We start from the raw sequence: 17500 nt of genomic DNA, 5'->3' as shown, positions 1-17500 counted from the left end.
CTGCTCCTGCACAATATGCGCTCTAGCACTAGCGGAATGCCACCTTGTCCGGTGGTAAATAATTAATTAAATAGAACTGGACACTTCCTCCTGGACTCTGAGCACACCTACTGTGGAGATTGTGGTGTTGGTAGGCAGATTAAATTAAAAGCAGTCCAACATGCCAACTGGCACCGGCAACCGGAACTTATATGAGTTTTACAGAAGGACAGTTCTGGTAGTCCAATATCTGGCAGAATCCAGGACGACATCTGGTGTAACGGACGTGGTGGACTCCGCGCACCAAACCATATGTCACCGGCGGACACAATCAATTAAGCACGATCATAGCCCCTCTCCGATCCAATGCCCGACCGACAACCATCGGCGCAAATCAATTCGCCATTGTTATGCGGTACATTCAATCGTTACAATCGCCTCACGCACGTACGGTACCCGTCTGTTGCCGAATACCAAACAGCAGCAGCAGCAGCAGCAACGGGAACAACATCTTGTAGGCCCGGGGCCACACTTTACGTCAATTTAAAACACATTCACGCCACGCCACTCGTCGCTGCGGTACGATTGCTGCTCATAATAAAAAGGGCCACGCAACACCATCAAAAAGCGGGGGAAACGAGAGCCATCGAGAAGAAATTGTCGGAGACATTTGCATGAATATTTCAGCGAAGAATCGAGCCCGAACACTGATACACAGAGAGCCGGGGCCGCAGCACAACCGCGGCAACCCTAAAGCCATTAGGTTTTATGACTTTCAAGATGTTCTACCGGTGGTGGTGGTTCGAGTGGGTGACACCAGGCCACCAGGAGGGGTCTCCAGCTTGTACGATGTTTCTCTTTTTTTTTTGTATGTGCTGGCATGCTGGCGCGTTATCCTCCAGTTGAGCGAACATTCAACGCGAGCCATCAAACTGTCGTTAAGAGCGGGATTTCCCCGGCCCGGGAAACGGTACGAAATTTTTTGCCCCGGGAACAGAGGATCATCGTGTGAACTGCGGTGTGCGGGGACACCGAAAAAATATGGAAAAAGCTTGCAGGAGGAAAAATCAAATTAAATGTGAACCCGGGAGCCTCCCACACCAGCACCACCAGTACCAGCCACCATCGTTATTTGATCTGGAATGGATCGAAAGTCGCGCGTGGATTCACGCGCCAATCCCTCGCGAAAATGAGGTGTCCCGAGCGGACCCGGAATTGGTTTGAGAGAGTGAAATCAATGAGCTCGGATGTTGAACCATTAATGGAAGAGCGGGAGCGTTAACGGCCAGCTTTCGATTGTGGCCGTGGCCGTTCCCGGTCGATCGGTCGGTAATTGGAGAGTACGCGAGGAAATAAGAATTTAATACGTCACGTATCTTCTCATGCACCATTTCATGCCGTGGGCCATAATGGTAAAGAAGTTTAATAAATAGCACGAAGCAGTGACCCGGCAATGCCACGCGTGGAGTGTGCGGCCAATTGTTTCGGATTTTTGTAATAAATTGCAGCCAAATTTCGTTCAAATTAAAGCGCAAGCGACACTTTAAGACGGAGACACACCCGCTCTTGCTACTCGCGACGTCAAAGAGCGGACATCAACACTAAGGCACTGCTGCTGCTGCTGCTGCTACTGTAATTTGAGATAGCTTAAGCTGCTTCTGGTGCTGGCCGAAGAACTCGACGCAGAGCGCGCCCGCTAGTGCCCTCGGTGGCATCAGCTTTGTGCCAACAAGATGTCCCGGGGTCATGAAAAATGCATCAATGAAAATGTTTCTTCTCAGCGCGCCCAACCGTCCAGAGCGCACAGTGGAACGGAACGGAACGGAACAGAAGCTGGAGGCTAAGGTCAAAGCGCGATGGTCCTGGAGCGCGGACAAATTTGGCTGCTTATCATAATTACGGTGCGCTTGAGGTGGAACCAGGCCACCTCCTCCGTGAAGAGTGCTTGGATGATTACAGTAGCCAGGCGGCGCCAGCCAAGGACTCTTGTCCCGTTTGATAAGTTTCTGATAACTTCCGCTAGCTGGCTCATGGTGGTGGTGGTGGTGTTAGAAGGGGTGTTTGCACTACTTTTCCGTCTCATCGTTTTTTTTTCTGTTATTGCGCGCTCCTCAATGGGCCACTTGCGAGTGGAAGAACGCTCCCGCTGTTGGTTCTGGTGCTGCGTCACAAGGAGCGCTGCTTCCTGCTGGATGGCTTGTTAGTTGCGACAAAAAAAGGCGTGCGCTCAACTTTGGTTGGCACTCAAGTGGACGCCTAGAGTAGGGACAAAGTTTTCGTCCGCTGGAATGCCGCGCTATTTGGCTTTTTCTCGATCTTCGCGTATCTTTTTCACCATCGTCCGCCAAGAGGCGTGCCGTGTCTTGGGACTTAAACAATGAGCCGTCTTAAATATTATTTATTGAACCGTTCAACGACCATGGCTGCTGCTGCGGTGGCTGCTAGATGGCCATTTCCCGGTCACTTCAGGCCCTCGTGGGTGACCTGCAAAGGCTTTGGTCGTTGGTGGTGGTGGTGGTGCGTCCACTCTTATCTTGCGAACCGCGAGCGAGCCACCATTAGGCACTTCTTCCTTTCATCTGTCGCGACACAAGATTGACTTTTGCTGCGAGGGAGAGTATGAGTGGAAGAGGGAGAGGGTACAGTGGCAAATTGAAGTATCCGGAAGCCATCGCCGAAGAATGGACCACCGCTCAGATGGGCACAGCTTCTCGGGAGGAAATGAAACGTTTTTCCTCATTCGTTACTTGCCACTGAGGCAGACACTTGGCAGCAGGACGAAGAAAAGAAGGATTTGGAGAGTGGAGACCGCGGGCAGAGAGACGAGAAATCCCTGGAACCCACCAGTACACCGGCAACAGCCGATTCGACCCGGGAGAAAAAGTCCCAAACTTTCGGAGTTGGCGTGTGAGACCCCAAAGTTTTGGTGCCACGTTGGTGCCGTGGTGCCGTTTTTTGTCAGGCCACCTTACTCAGTTCACAGACACATCCACTGAGCCTTGCATCTGGTGACTGAAGAGCCAATCGAGTGGCTAACGTCCTTTGATCCTGCGTTCGATGCGAGCAAAGTTCGAACTTGCTTCTCGACACAATGGGAAAAAATTGGGCATTCGTTTCGGTGACTGTCCAAACGCCCTACACCTGAACGCGACCCCAAAGCACCGCAAGCACATGTGTGTCCGCGTGTTCGATTCGCTCTGTCAAAGCGTTAAATTTGATAACTTTTAAGTGGCCGGTGCAGGGATGCCGGTTCCAAAAAAAGGAAAACCGAACGTGAAAACCTGTCAGCCAGCATGAACGAGTTCCGGGAAATCCGTACAAAAACGGAACAAAGAAATCCGCGAGACAAACACCAGAAAAGTAGCGTCGAAAAAGGACGCTTACCCGTGGCGGTGTGCGTTTGTTTCCGATGAAGTTGCAAAACAGCTTTTCCGAATGTTAATGATTTCCAGGAGCCAGAACAGGTAGCGTACTAATAATGACGCAATTAGAGAGACAGAGAGAGAGACGAACGAAATGCGTCAATCCAATGTGAACACTCACTTTCCCTACCTTCCCAAGGATGATTTATGTTTTGAGTAGTGGTGGGGTGGAGGTACACCCACGAAAGATAATTATCTTGATTCTAAAATTTCAAAATCAATATGCAACTCGCGTCCGTACGGCACCAGCGAGTGACGCGCAGTGAAAAGTTTGATGAGTAAAGTTGGCGGAGTCCGGGTCAGGCCATAATTACAGCGTTTATCGTTGATCACCTCTACGCCGGACGTGCGAACTGGGCGTCACACTGGCGCGGTGGTGGCGTTTTAAGTGGAATCATTTAAATTTATGATGCGTTTCGCATAAAAAATGGCGCCAAATCCCGTGGCGCCGTGCGACGATGCGCGCGCGAGATCATTAATTTGCCGAATTCGAATTGCTCTTTCCCGGGGGAAGTTGCTGGTGATGGTGGTGATGGTGAGGCGAAAGTAGTACAGGAAGCAGATTAGTTCCGGTTAGGTACATCCAGATCCTTCCAGCGTAATGATGACATCCTCTCGCTCGTTCCGTGAGTGGGATTGGAGAATTTGAAGAAGTGTGCAATGGAGAGACGAAGTATCCGTTATCGACATCGATGAGCTGTGGATCTGGGAAGGGGACCGGATACGACGAGAAGATAAATGGTGCCAAGTTTCTTGATTTATGACAGCTTACGACGACGACTTCTGCAGCCATTGCGAATTGTGTCCGGGAGAGCGAAGGCGGTGGACGATGGAAGGGGGAACGACTTGCACTTGAGGTAAAGCACCGGACGATGGGAATGAAAGTCGAAACTCGGCTCGGTACTCGCTCAATTCAAGTCTCGTCTGCAATGGACAGGCCCGGTAGTAGCTGGGACCTCTGCCTGACGCGTTGCATGATTAAGCCAATCGATCGGCACCAGAACTCCTCCTCGAAGGAGTGTGTTCGGCAAGAGTTGTAGATAGTGGCAAAGGGGGGGAGGAAGTTGGCAAACTATATTCAATTTGCCTCCCTCCTTCCGTCTCCCTCTCAGATCTTTCGGTTTGTCAGTGCGGAAAAGTGCGAACCTCGGACGATTGACTTCGCTACGGGTTTGCTGGATGCTGAGCGCTGCGGTTCTGGGTCTTATCGTCTCGTTGTGGCGTTTATGCTGATTGCATTAAAGAACTCATGAGCACCCGAACAGACATAGCATAAGGTGCAGATAGTAGCACTAACCACACGGCACAACACACTCTGGTCACTGGTGTATGTGTGCGGATTCATAGTTAATTAAGTCCCGAGCAAATTGTACTTTGCCATTGAGTTGAGGCGTAGCGGCACAGTTGCTCCTTACCTTCAGCACGAAGATCTCGCCGGTGGTCCGATTGATATCGAACTTGCTGTTGGCCGGATTGTCCGGATCGATACCCTGGCCGGTGAGGAAGTAGACGATGTTCTGGGGCCGATCCTTGTCACCGTCCGTGGCCGTGACCTGCACGGTGCAGTGCAGTGTAGTGTAGTGCAGTGTTGTTGTCACCGTTCCGGTGCGGTTTGAGCGAAGTGAAAGAACAAGAAAATGGAATGTCAGTAATCCGCTAGCTTTCTGGGGCTCTCTGTGTCTCGATGTTTGTGAGTAAGAAATGAAATTATACATATACGGTTAAGATACTCATGCATGTTTAATGTAACACAATCTGCTGTTAGTGAAGCACACGGATACACTAAAGACTACAGAACACAGAGGACAGCAACAGCCAAACTGCTGCTCTACAGTGAACCAAAAGCAAATATAATTAACGAAGGATGATCGCGATGTTCAATACGGCTACGGGGGGGAAACATGCAGAAGAGGAAGGATGGTTTACTCAAATAGATTTGATTTCCTTTTGCAATAGTTTAATTAGTGGAGAACTGGAATAGATACACGATGCAGAAAGTTCTATAATTGCTTTTGAATCGCAAGGATCGCTTCGTCCTTTAAAGCGGTTCGCTCGACTAGCAACGAAGACTTCTTCCAGCAGAATTGTTCCGGAATTACTTTCGAAACCACACCGATGGCATCGCTGATTGCACGGTTTGGAATGGGACTGATTAGCCGGCACGCAATCCGGTGACTCCTTTGAAGATGGCGAATGCAGCCGCATCCGCATTAACGAGACTGTGCACCGCTGGTCCCGGTGCCGAAGAAAGCAAAGAAAAGGCATCCTGGAGGATGCACACGCTGCAACAGCAGTTCCGGAGCAGTTCCAACATCACATTAAAGTGAGCAAGAAAGCGCCACCACTTTGCGCGTGTTTCACCATCAGTTTAGTTCTCTGACACTTCAAAGGTGGAGCTACGGCGATGGGCCCTAGGATTAGAATTTAATTAGCGCCCGGATCAAACGGATCTCACGCTGCTGCGGATGATGACAAGCCGTCCCGTATTTTGTCGCCATCGATGGCTTTCTGGTGCGCCAGGCGTGAGGTAAGATTAATGTGCCCCCCCCTGCGGATAGGCCGACCGGACTTGTCGGCCTAATGAGCCGAGTCGAGGGCAAATCCATCAAATTTCCGCCTGAACGACCTCAATGCACACCCGCTGGCAAAACCGGCACAAATCATCACCGAACGAACGGTGCAAATGTCAATTTTATGATCCAAAGAACAACATAATTAAGCCACGGGACACACGCGGCCATCATTGGCCAACCGGTGCCGGTGGGAAGGATTTATTGAAAGCAGCTTCTGAGGCGGCTTCTTATCGCGAAGTAGAGCGCCAGATTGAGCGCCACAATCCAGAGCACCAGTACGAGCGCATCGAGCGCAAACCGATCGCCGGCCACATCGAGCACGTGCAGAACCTTGCGCGGTTTGCGAAAGTAGCAGAACAGCTCACCGCACGGTAAATCCGACCGCCCGTACCCGTACAGTGCACTGATGGCACCTTCGAAGCTGTACTGGAAGTAGGACAACCGGGCGATCGCCTGCACCACCGGCAGGGCGTCGCGCACCCGCACGAAGTAGCTGTTGACGAAGAAGAAGGTAATGTTGGCGTACGGTACCATCAAGATGGCCGTCTCGAGCCGGAACAGTGCACCGAGTAGCATGCCCACCGACTGACCGATGCAGGCCGTCAGAAACATGATGAGCACGTGCATTGCGAGCCGATCCGGACCGCCAGCGGGGGCCTCTTCGAGTGCCGACCCACCGGTAGTCAGCACGTACAGGATGATGGCGGCCGGTACGGAACCGAGGGCCGTGATAGGAAGCTGAAAGGCAACCAGCGAGAGGAAGTAGGTGCCGGTCGAGTACCAACCGCTTGCGTACTCTTTACCGGCGATCGGCAGTTCCGCGACCGTCACCGTGACCGTCGTGGTGGCGTTCGCTATCCACACCATCACCAGCTGCACGAACACCGACGACACGGATTGCATCGTTTTCTCTGCATCGTTAGCGACACCGTACATGAGGAGACCGAAGAGGACGGAACCGATGATCTGGAACAGCACACGCCCCAGGAGAAGTGCCTGCAACAACGCAACGGCGGTAGTAGCAAGGGATCAAGGTGGTACTGGTGGACGTGATGGCTTAAAGTGCCGCTTACCGGACTACGCCGGGAGCGTATCAGTGTTCTCGCGAGTAACAATCGACACCCGGTTGCCACCGTTCCCAGGGTTTGTTTGGTGACATCGGGGGAAATAAGAGCCGTGGTGAGCTTTGGAACTGGCCGCGGGACCCCTGGCGGAGGTGCAAATTCGTCCAATAAACACTGAACAGCCGGATCGCTCTCCTCCCGGCACGCTAGCTCCAGGACTGGCTTTGAAGAGTGAGCAAAAGCGAAGGTTAGAGAAGGCATCTGAACCGGGCGGACGCATAACATACCGTAATCGGCTGGATTGTAGGACAGTGGACAGTGGACACCGGCCTGCTCGAGCGATCGCTCAAGGGGAAGCCCAATTGGACCACGATACAGGAAGCGTCCACGGCGCAACACAAACACCTCCTCAAACAGCCGGAACAGGGCGGAGTTCGGTTGATGGATGACGCACACCACGATCCGAGGGCAGCCAGGGTCACCGCCAGCAAGATGCCGCAGGTGCTTCAAGACGGCCAGTGCAGTGCAACTGTCAAGCCCGGTCGTCGGTTCATCCAGAAACAGAATCCGTCGCTCACCGACCAACTCCAGCCCTATCGCGAGCCTTTTCCGTTCACCACTGGATAGGACCGCCACTCGCGCATTCCGGACACTGGGCCCATCGAGACCGAGTAGCCGTAACGTGTCGTCCACCATTCGGTGATTGCGGGCCGGTGTGTGGCGAAAGGCGGCCGCATAGCGCAGCGTCTCGGTGACAGTTAGCTCCGGGAACAGCAACTCCTCCTGCCGGCAGTAACCGATAAGCTGACGTCTGGTGGTGGCCGTCAGGGAAGGGGTGGAATCGGTGGTTGGTGCCCCCCGTCCGGTGAGTTGAAACGTCCCCGATTGGAGACCACGGAGCTCACGGTACCCGCTCAGTACGTCAATCAGTGTTGTCTTGCCCGCTCCCGAGGGTCCGAGTAGGCACGTCAACCGCCCACCGGTGAACTGACCGGAAAGGCCGGCCAACAGGGGTGACGACCGACGATGGTGGCCATCGCCGCCGGACTCACTGGCCCGGGCACGATACACGACGTTGTCGAAGAGAAAATTAATTGCCGGCGACTCCGGTCCGGCCACTATGGGCACGCTGGCCATTTAAGGGTGGAATGTGTTGACCCCGCGGGCCACAACGGAACTGTGGTGGTTGTCGTGGTCGTTGGTGGCATTTCGTCGCGAACTTGCAACCGCGTGCGAGCGCTCGCTCGCTCACCGGCCGATAAGCTTTATCGCAAAGTCAGGTCGTCGTGGTTTCTCTCTACAGCTTGTGCTAATCGCGGTGTCGCGTGTGGTTGTGCTTGGCCGTGCACCGGACAGATGCTCGCTAGTGTTCGCTGACACCTTGCTGCTGTTGTTATCGGGCCTATCCACCCTTCGCTCCCCAGCCCGCTCCCCCGGGGGCTTATGGACGATAATTTTAATCAAATCCGCACGATAGGCCAGCGGTGCGTTACGGTCGCTAGAAAGTCGCTCGGGGCGATGATGTTTGATAAAGCATAAACTAAGTCCTGAATAGCGGGCCTCGGAAAATGATAAGAAAGGGCCCAGGCAGAGAGAGAGAGAGAGGGAGAGAAAGAGAGCGAGAGGAGGTTGGCTATATTGATCTAAGCTTTGGCTAGATGACGTTGATTAGCGGAAGGTGCTGGCTGGCTCGTTTTAAAAGGCACGATAGCGAGCACAACACGGCGATCTGAGTGGAGGCTTTGCCAATTAAAAATAGCTCTCCATCAGCGTTAGAGTGCCCGCTTAGCTGCTGTAAAGGTGCTGAAGAGAAGTCCTTCATATCACATTGAAGTTGTTTGGATAAGCACAAATCTGCTACATATTGTGGTAAAGTTGATTCGTTTGTTGAAATCGTCTTATCACAAATTGTTAGAAATATTCTATTCCTCATAGAAGAAGCTCTTTCTTTCATTTAAACTTAGGAGTTGCATCAGAAGTCGATTCTAATTGTGAGCTTAGAAATCTGAGAATGCTGGATTGTAATTTGAAATACGTGATCCAATAAAACATTAATATAATCCGGACGAGCTCAACATTGACCAACGAGACTTGGTCTGAGCCACAGAATATCCTGTTGCCTTGATCATACGGAGTCGCCAACCATGATCAAGAGATGCTCAAGATCTGGTAATTGATAGTCAATAGTTCCGACGAATTTCACTACAGGAATTGCAGAATCAATAAGAACGGCTCAAATACAGACACGCATCGAGCGCTTGCAGTTGATACCCTGGAACCCGGACATTCGAGAGAACTTTCCCGATCAATTCATGATTTGATTCAAATCGGAAAACCAATTGGTTTTCGTATCAATCCGGTAAACTTTCCAATCACGGCAGGCCCCCGGGCGGTATCTCTTCGTGGATTACAGTAACGGATTCAAATTACTATCCAGCAGCAGGTGGTCTCTCCGCTTTGTTTGGTATTTTGGGTTCAGGCAACTGCTGCTACTGCACGTCTTCCAATCTAACCGTTCCCGGGTCCATAAATATTGAAACACAGAGTCGTGGCCGTTAATTAACAACCAAGTGGTTTCCAATCACCTGCGCTGGGTATTAACTGATGCGGAGCTACACTATTCCGATTGCGCCCATTCCTGATCCGAAACTGGAACGTTTCGCGGAGTGATGATGCTGAAATTCGATTTGGATCAATTGTAAAAAAGCGAAAATACCGAATCGGGAAGTACCGGCGGGGTACCGTCGGGATAAGCCACGAATTTATCAAACTTCCGGCCGCTCCCATAGATCTCGGATGCTGGAAGCTGATGGAAATTTATGAGCCAACGCGGCGATTGTGCCCGCGCCAAGCCAAGGGTTCCGCGGTCCAACGATTATTCCGGATAATAATGGTCGGTGTAATTTACTACTTCCGTGGCACCGGTCCACGTGGTAACGTTATCCGCTAACCGCAATATGGATAACCGCGCCGGGGGAGGAATGATGCTGGGTGGTATTAATATGATTTTCCAGTCGGATTTTCGGTTTTTATTTCCATTTTCCCCAGGATCAACCGACCAACGACCAGGTTCCAAGTAGAATGGAAAGGACACACGAACACTGCGGTCATAAATACCCCCCCTTGACGCACATACACGCATACACAAATTCAGTCCACTGGGGGAGTTAATTAAAATTTACAATTCGTCATCGCTCCCGGCACAACAGCAGCAGCAGAAGCCACGGACAGTGGCAGTGCACAGTGCTGTGATGCTGATGAAGTGGATGGCCTCTGTTTGTGCTTTATGCGGCCATTGCAAGTGCACTACCCGGGCGGCAGCATAAACATAATTCAGCAACAGACCACCACCACCACCGCGTCACCGCTTGTGTCTTTAATCGTCTCGAGGTCCCGTGTCGAGATCATTATTTTTAATCGCAATACATGGAACTGCAATCGTAGACCGATTACGTGGGAGAGCCGGCTATGAATGGGTGTTTATGTCTCTGTGGCACACGATGCTGCTGCTGCTGCTGCGGTTAACATCAAGAGGGATTATCGCAATCCTCACCACCAGAGTGCGGTTCACTTCAATGACGAAGCGGCAGCAGCAGTAGCATTACCAAAATGATTTTGTTGTCCGCTGGTTTCCAAGGTTATCTGTCGAAAATCCTCCCAATAAAAAAAAAAGATGGAGAAGCTTCGAAGATCTACAAAAGATATCGATTTTTTTGAGAAACTTTTTTTGCTTCACATCGAACTCATTTTCACCTTCTCGGTTCATTCGACGACGTGATAAATCGAAACGATCCGATACGCCTCGACTCCTCCTTTCGATCTCTTTTGTGACTAACTTCTCAAATTTTCCCCGTCTCTTGTGGCCGCACGAGGGGGAGAGAGAGCGGAAAAAGTAATTTTCATTTTTCATATCTTCGATAAGTTGGCCAGTTTACGTTAACTTTGAGAGCTGCCCGTTTGTCTTGCCCTGGCAGTGGATGTGGACCGAGATGAAATATTAAATCCAAGAGCAACACCTAACTCCGTTCGACGGTTGATAGTTTGCCGGTAATCGCACTCCAGAACGGTTAAATCGTGTCGAAACTTTGCACTTTACATCAACGAATTCGATCGATTGGGATGCTCTCTGGTTGCCATTATCGACGATGTCGCAGATTCGCGACGTCGCACTCATCATCACTTAGGATCATCACGCAAGCAAACGCAAGTTTCGGTCCAATCTAGAGGTGTCAGCCAAGGAGACTTTTTGCTGGTTTTTCTCATGCAACCCGGGAGGAGGATGGTGGTGCTTGGTGGTTTTATGTTTGTGTAGCTCCGGGAGTATCTTTTTGAATGCCACTGGTAAACGTTTACGAATGGCACAGTCGAAGTAACAGCAAGGCCAACAGGAGAAAGCACTCGCACTGCACTTTGTAGCGCAAAAGATGGTGGCCATCCTGCCATCCCCAATGAAGTGCACCGACGTGTAATGATCTGTGGCAGCGTGGCATCGTCATGCTGACGTGGCGTTACTGCTCACCAGAAGACGTTCGCGTGCACACGAACAGAACAGAACATAGAATGGAAATAGATTTGTGTGAGCAGTCGTGGCTTGTGGGTTTTCCCGTTTCCAACAGTGCATCAGTTGCCTCTGTTGTATGTTTGGTGTTTTGCCTTTTCCGCTGCTGCTGTTGTTGTTCGGCTGCTCGTGGCATCAAAATGCTGAGTGGAAAGTTTTTCGTACCACGCAGAAGAGATGAGAGATGAGGACGACCGCGGAACGAACGCCCGTGGTGCTGCGCATCATGTTGTGCGATGCAAGCACCAAAATATGCTTTGTGTAGCCGGTTTTGCTTGGCTGGTTTCTTAGCAAAATATTTATCTGAAATGATTTATTGCATCTGTCCGTGGGAAGAATGGGAGAGGCTGGGACCCTCTGCTCCTGACTGGGAACAGCAGCTTGCAGCTTACTTACGGCACTCCAGTGCTCCAGTTATGCTTATGGATTCCATTTCTCTTCGTCGCCCGTTTACATACATTTCCCGCCCGGCTCACGGGTGCAACGAACCAGTTGGTGGTGTGTCTAGTGCAAGACGTCTTCGATCTTCACCGGATCTCATTTCTTGCACGGATCATTTGTCTTTTGTCGGTTTGCAAATTAAGCGAAACGATGCTCGGATGCTTCCAATTTGTATCGCTCCACAGGAGCACATCGTGGGAGTCATCGTATTGAATAATTTTCCAAAATTTCATCGATTGTACCAGTCCGTATCGGTCCATTGCACCGTTTGTAAGAGAACATCCGCGAGCTAGGATCCGCGGTAGGATTTGCAGCTCTACAAGGGCAGAGCAAGAGTAACAACTGCTCACCAACGTGCCAGGTAATGTATACATAATTAATTCGTCAGAGCGAACCCGATGTCAACGGGAATGCTGGCTGGTTGGCTGACTACAGAGTAGTGTTTGTGTCGTGATGCATATTCAACACCACCATTACAAGGCGAGCAGCGTGGTTTCGCTTCGCAAAGTTATGTAAAACAATTAAATTCTACATCCTGGCGGTATGGTTGTGGGTTCGCGCAGTAAATTCGATGAATTTCCACGAAGCCCCCGGTGATGTTTGGTGCTTTAAAGTGGTTCACAGTTTTGGACTGAATTCTGGGACGAATTCCTGCTTTCCGAGGACGCTCCGGAACTTCGGAGCGCACATTTTGGAAGTAGTTTTCATTCGGATGGTAACTATGAAGTTGGGGAACGTGAAAGTTGCGTGTAGGAAAATTTGAGTTTTTTGGCGCTCTCGCCTCATATCTCTTCCGCAGACAGTGCACTGTCCGGGTGCTCAAAAGACGGGCCCGTAAAGCATAACAACTGACCGTCCCGAGGGATGCAATGCACTGCTGCAATTGGCACGGAACCGCTTTGGTCCGATAGCGAAAAGAGGAAAAACCGGAGCGAACGAGATAAAAGTAAGAAATGCAGTCAAACAACCTTTCCTTCCGGACAACAAAAAAAAACTAGAAGGAAGCGCTCCGATCTCTCCGAAGTCCAGCAAAACGGTGCTAAATAGAAACAGAGCGAACGGTTTTTTCTGTTTTATTCCTGAAGCTCGATGAAGTCGAAGAAAAGTTCGAAAAAGAATCGAGAAAAACGCTCTGATGAGAAGTTTGAGAAGAACAGAGCGAAAATAGCGAATGGAAACGGCCACGAAGACACCGACCGACCGACCGAGCACAAATTGTTCTAACGAGATTTTAATTGAATTTGGAAACTTGGAATGTTGCTTTCGTGGAAGTCAGTAGTGCCAGCATCAAGGGGCGGGTGGGGGGCCTGGATGGGAAGGGGAGACAACATCACAAGCCATAGTAGCGGTAGCGATGGCAGAACAGTTTGCCATCCATTTTTGGCACGTCGGAACGTTTTTTTCTTCCTGCTCTGTTTCATCTGGCACGTTTTACGTGTGCAAGTTACCAGGAATGCAACGGGAAAAGCGCTGGAAGGAAAAAAATGAAAACGTCAAGCGAGATTGAGAGCCTTTTGAGCTCACCGCACTGGCCAGCATTTCGCAGCATTGGACGAGTCAGAGAGGGAAAATTGCTTGATTCTCCTTCATTAGAACGCTAGTTGAGGCTTAATTATGCTTCACGGAGGGGTGATAGCATACCTGTGATGCATTTCACCGGCGGACCCCTCATGCATCCAGCAGCAAAGATAAGGCCGCGTAATGGCCTCAGTCACATCCGTTAACGAATGGCAATGAAACGAACCGGAGAGTGCGGAGTGCCCCATGAATGGAGCATAAAAATGAATACGCTCCCTCCCATGGGCGGGGTGGGTTGGAGCTAAAATCGTCCAACGATTATCGCCAGCCCTACATCGGACGCATTAAACAGCCTTTAATCTCGATTAGCGCGCGCGCCTTCTGTAATGCTGTTGAATGCGCCGTATGCCGTGAGCAATCACTGCCAAGCACCAATTTCATGACGTCGCACGAGTCGTGCTCGTTCACCATTGGATGCCATTTTTGGACGGAAAACACTTCCGGAGAGAACCAAGCGTTCTAATGATGGTGCGTACTTGAAGCGTAAGATACGGTTATGATTATGGCTGGATGAACGGAAAAGAAGATGAAACTCTTTGTCCACTCGGCCCGGGGAGCTGGGTGGTGTTTCCCTCGCAACGAGAAAAGCAATTCTTAAGCAAATTAAAACATAAATCGCTTCACTGCCACGCTAATCCCGGGGATGCCGCATGACCACGACCATTTCTTATGTACGTCATCGTCCTCGACAACAACCAACGTATCTCCAGTCTTTGCCAGTTTGCCAGGACTGTGTAATACCAGCACCCACCAGAACCACCCTCCAAATTCGCTTGCCAACCGAGCAGCCAGCATCAAAACACCCGCTCGGTTCCCTCCGCCCGGAACCGACCGCAATACGATTGCAATTCCGAATTGATTTGCCGATCATTTCGGTCTCGGTGCTCTCCGCTTTATTTCCATGTTTTTTTTCCGCTCCCGTTGTTTACCCAATTCCCGGTCCCTTCTGGTACTTCTTCTGTCCGCGAAAGCAGGATTAAACCATTCTGCTCAGCGACAGATTCCTCGCCGTCGTCGTGGCATCGCCTTGGATCCGACGACTGTCGGTCGTGATTGCGCTTCATTTGCGTGATTGCCGATGAACGCAATTTGATAATGAAGGAAGGACACAGAGCGAGAGAGAGAGAGAGAGAGAGAGAGAGAGAGAGAGAGAGAGAGAGAGAGAGAGAGAGAGAGGGAGAGAGAGAGTTTGGGACAGGATGGTGGTGAAGGAAACAGGCAACCGCAACCAGCAAAGACACCACAAGATGCCCTCCTGGCAATACGATGGATTGATTTGATAAGAAACAGCTGCTGCTGCTGATGCTCTTGCTGCTGATGGTGTGTCCTCTGCTGGACTATTTTGTTTGCGGCTTGTTTGGACGCTTCCACCATTTTGTGTCCACTGTACTGCTGCTGCTGCTACCACTGGTCAATGGATTGACTTTCATTGCGGCCCAATCTTCGTTCGAACGAATGCGTGACCGCAATCCCGGCGCAAAAGACACTAAATCGGCCATGACATTCGTATTTCTGTTTGCAGTCATGCAGAGCGGCACGGTGGGAACGGAAAAAACGAAGAAGGAAAAGCAAACACAGAACTAAACCACCAAAGTTCGTCCTTGATATCGAATTAATGACCGCCCCGGCCGTAGCTCCTCAGAAAGGATGACGTGGAACCGGTTGAAGTCGCACAAAACGGCGACGTACGGTCACCAAGCCCCATTGTCTCGTTTGTCGTCTATCTGTCGGTCTGTCGGTCGGTCTGCCTGTGTTTTTGTTTGTTTGTGCGACGGCTCAAATAAAGTCCCACCGACCAAAACGGACACGGTCGAGTGGGTAAAGGATGTCGTAAAGTACTTGTTACTGTTACTGGCCAACTCCTGCGTTGAATCGGAGTTGGTGGCAGCTTGGAAAGAAAAGGGAACCAATCTGCCTCCGTCGCTGTCACTCTCTTTCTCTGTCCCTGCTTATAATGTCAACCATTTGATGCAATTCAAACACCGCAGCATCGGCAGGGAGTGTCGAGAATTCAATTTCGACCAACCAAGCATAATTGAATTCTCAAATCACCTGCATCAATCCTTGGGTCGAGCGTCGTCGTCGGTCGATATGCAGAAATATTTTTTCCACCAGAAACTCGCCCTTCCGCGTGTAGGGCCCTTCGGTGTCGGTGTTTGCAGCGGCGCACAAACCATGGTTTGCCGTGGAACAGCCACGCGACCTAGCGACTAATGCACTTCGGGCACTTCTGCCGGCACCACTAAAGCCCTTTCGCCGGTGCTTTTGACGCTGCGCCACTTTAGTGTCATCGACGAGCGCGTTGACGGGCGCTCGGTGATCGCGCAGCAGCGCCAACCGGATGGTTGGCGGTGATGAAATTTCCTGCTTCATCTGGTGCACCGACGGATGTCAAAGGCGCATTCCATTGCGCCGGTAGCACCATTGGCAATCATATTCGTCCGCCCAGTGTATGCGTCGCGAGCAGAAGCAACAAAAAAAAAAAAACTACATGTTGGGATAAAAATATAAAGCTTTTGGTGGAGCATATTCCGATGCATGAAATTCAATTCGATAACGGCGTTGACATGCCATCAGCGCACTTTTGAAGTTTCAACGAAACGGGTTCCGTACCTGCCAAGTGGCAGTTTGTTGTTAACGGACAACTACAATCTCGTGCGCTCCACATATCGAATACGGTTTGGCATGTAAAATCGAATCGTAGTTTGAGTACACGGGTGAAATTGTATTATTTGAATGATGAAATTGTGGTAAAAAAAAAGTAGAAACATTTCCTATTCCCGGTTAGAGGCGAATTTTCAAAGGATGTTGAGCAAGCAGCACCAAATCCAAACACGCGAACCTTAACCGCAAGGCAAGAAAACCATACAGCTAGTACAACATTTCACTCTCTACCTCTCTCTCTTTCCTTATTTGTGGAGCGGAAATTCGTCTTCCAAAGAACTCACTTTCGACCGGCCCCAATAACGAAAATGACGAGCCTTTTCCTGGACCTTCCAGGAACGTATTGGTGCCCCCCACTCGGATACTCGTTCATCCACATTCCGGGAAAAGCGGCTAACCGCTAGTATCGTGCGACGATTTTCACGGAAAGCATCTCGTTCGCATCTGGCACCTAAATATGCGAACTGATGTAGGTGTTGAGCAAAGGTTTCACCGTTAGATTTCGGTGGATGACACGAAGAGAATACACTTTACGGCGCTGGCGTGCTTCAAGTTGAGCTAGGTTTGGGCAGGTTCAATCGATTCGTCAATGTAGTTTCGAAAGCCAACAGGCCGTAAATGGAACTGGATGAAGGTACCTGATGACACTAACGCTGGCCTTGCGTTGCGTGAACACAAGACGCAGCAGGATGATGGTACGAGTGCTGTAAAGAAATCTTATCGAATGAAGCTTATCGTTGAATGGCACATTATGCCACCTGAGTAAGTTGTTAGTAAAGTTAGCACGAATGGGAAGCTCACTTTGTACTACTCTAACATGGAAACCACCACAGATCGCTCGGAAGCACGTTGGTAGCAAAAGCCTTAACATGTTGAACCACCAGCATGGCACTAAAACCAAACTCTCGTAGGTGGAGCTTGTTCGAAACCACCTCAGCGGGTAGCGCACACACTGGAGAGAGTTTTGCGCGAGTTCCTGGTGGAGTAAAACGGAAGGCCACATCAAGGCGATCCTACCTACCGACACCACACTAGTAATGTTAGCGAATTGCAACGGGTACAAGCGCGACTGGGATTAGTGTCGCATGAACCGCGACGGCGTCCGAAAGGCGTACAGGAAAAAGCGACACCCAAAGCAACAACCATCACCACTCGAACTACAACCAAGACCAACACCAGACTAGACCACCACCACCAGAGTTGGCCACCGCGTTGGGCGAA

At 50.6% G+C, this 17500-nt stretch overlaps 2 protein-coding genes across 2 annotated transcripts in view; both read right to left on the bottom strand.

Annotated features, from left to right (window-relative positions):
* Nucleotides 1–17500, bottom strand: part of LOC126581459 (neural-cadherin) — a 209809-nt gene that overhangs the window by 25604 nt on the left and 166705 nt on the right. The window contains exon 16 of the mRNA XM_050245133.1: nucleotides 4817–4954. Coding sequence (XP_050101090.1) covers nucleotides 4817–4954 — 138 coding nt within the window. The remainder of the gene's footprint in view (nucleotides 1–4816; nucleotides 4955–17500) is intronic.
* LOC126581449 (ATP-binding cassette sub-family G member 4-like) lies at nucleotides 6117–8193 on the bottom strand. Its single transcript, XM_050245116.1, has 3 exons — nucleotides 7326–8193; nucleotides 7048–7256; nucleotides 6117–6970 (listed from the first exon to the last, which is right to left on the bottom strand). Exons 1-3 carry the CDS (start codon nucleotides 8173–8175, stop codon nucleotides 6173–6175), a joined length of 1857 nt encoding a protein of 618 aa, XP_050101073.1. The 5' UTR covers nucleotides 8176–8193; the 3' UTR covers nucleotides 6117–6172.

This window comes from Anopheles aquasalis, chromosome 2, assembly GCF_943734665.1.
Source record: "Anopheles aquasalis chromosome 2, idAnoAquaMG_Q_19, whole genome shotgun sequence".
In the NCBI taxonomy this organism is placed as follows: domain Eukaryota; kingdom Metazoa; phylum Arthropoda; class Insecta; order Diptera; family Culicidae; genus Anopheles; species Anopheles aquasalis.
The sequence above is the reverse complement of the archived record's forward strand: the minus strand, read 5'-3'. Positions and strand labels throughout refer to the sequence as shown.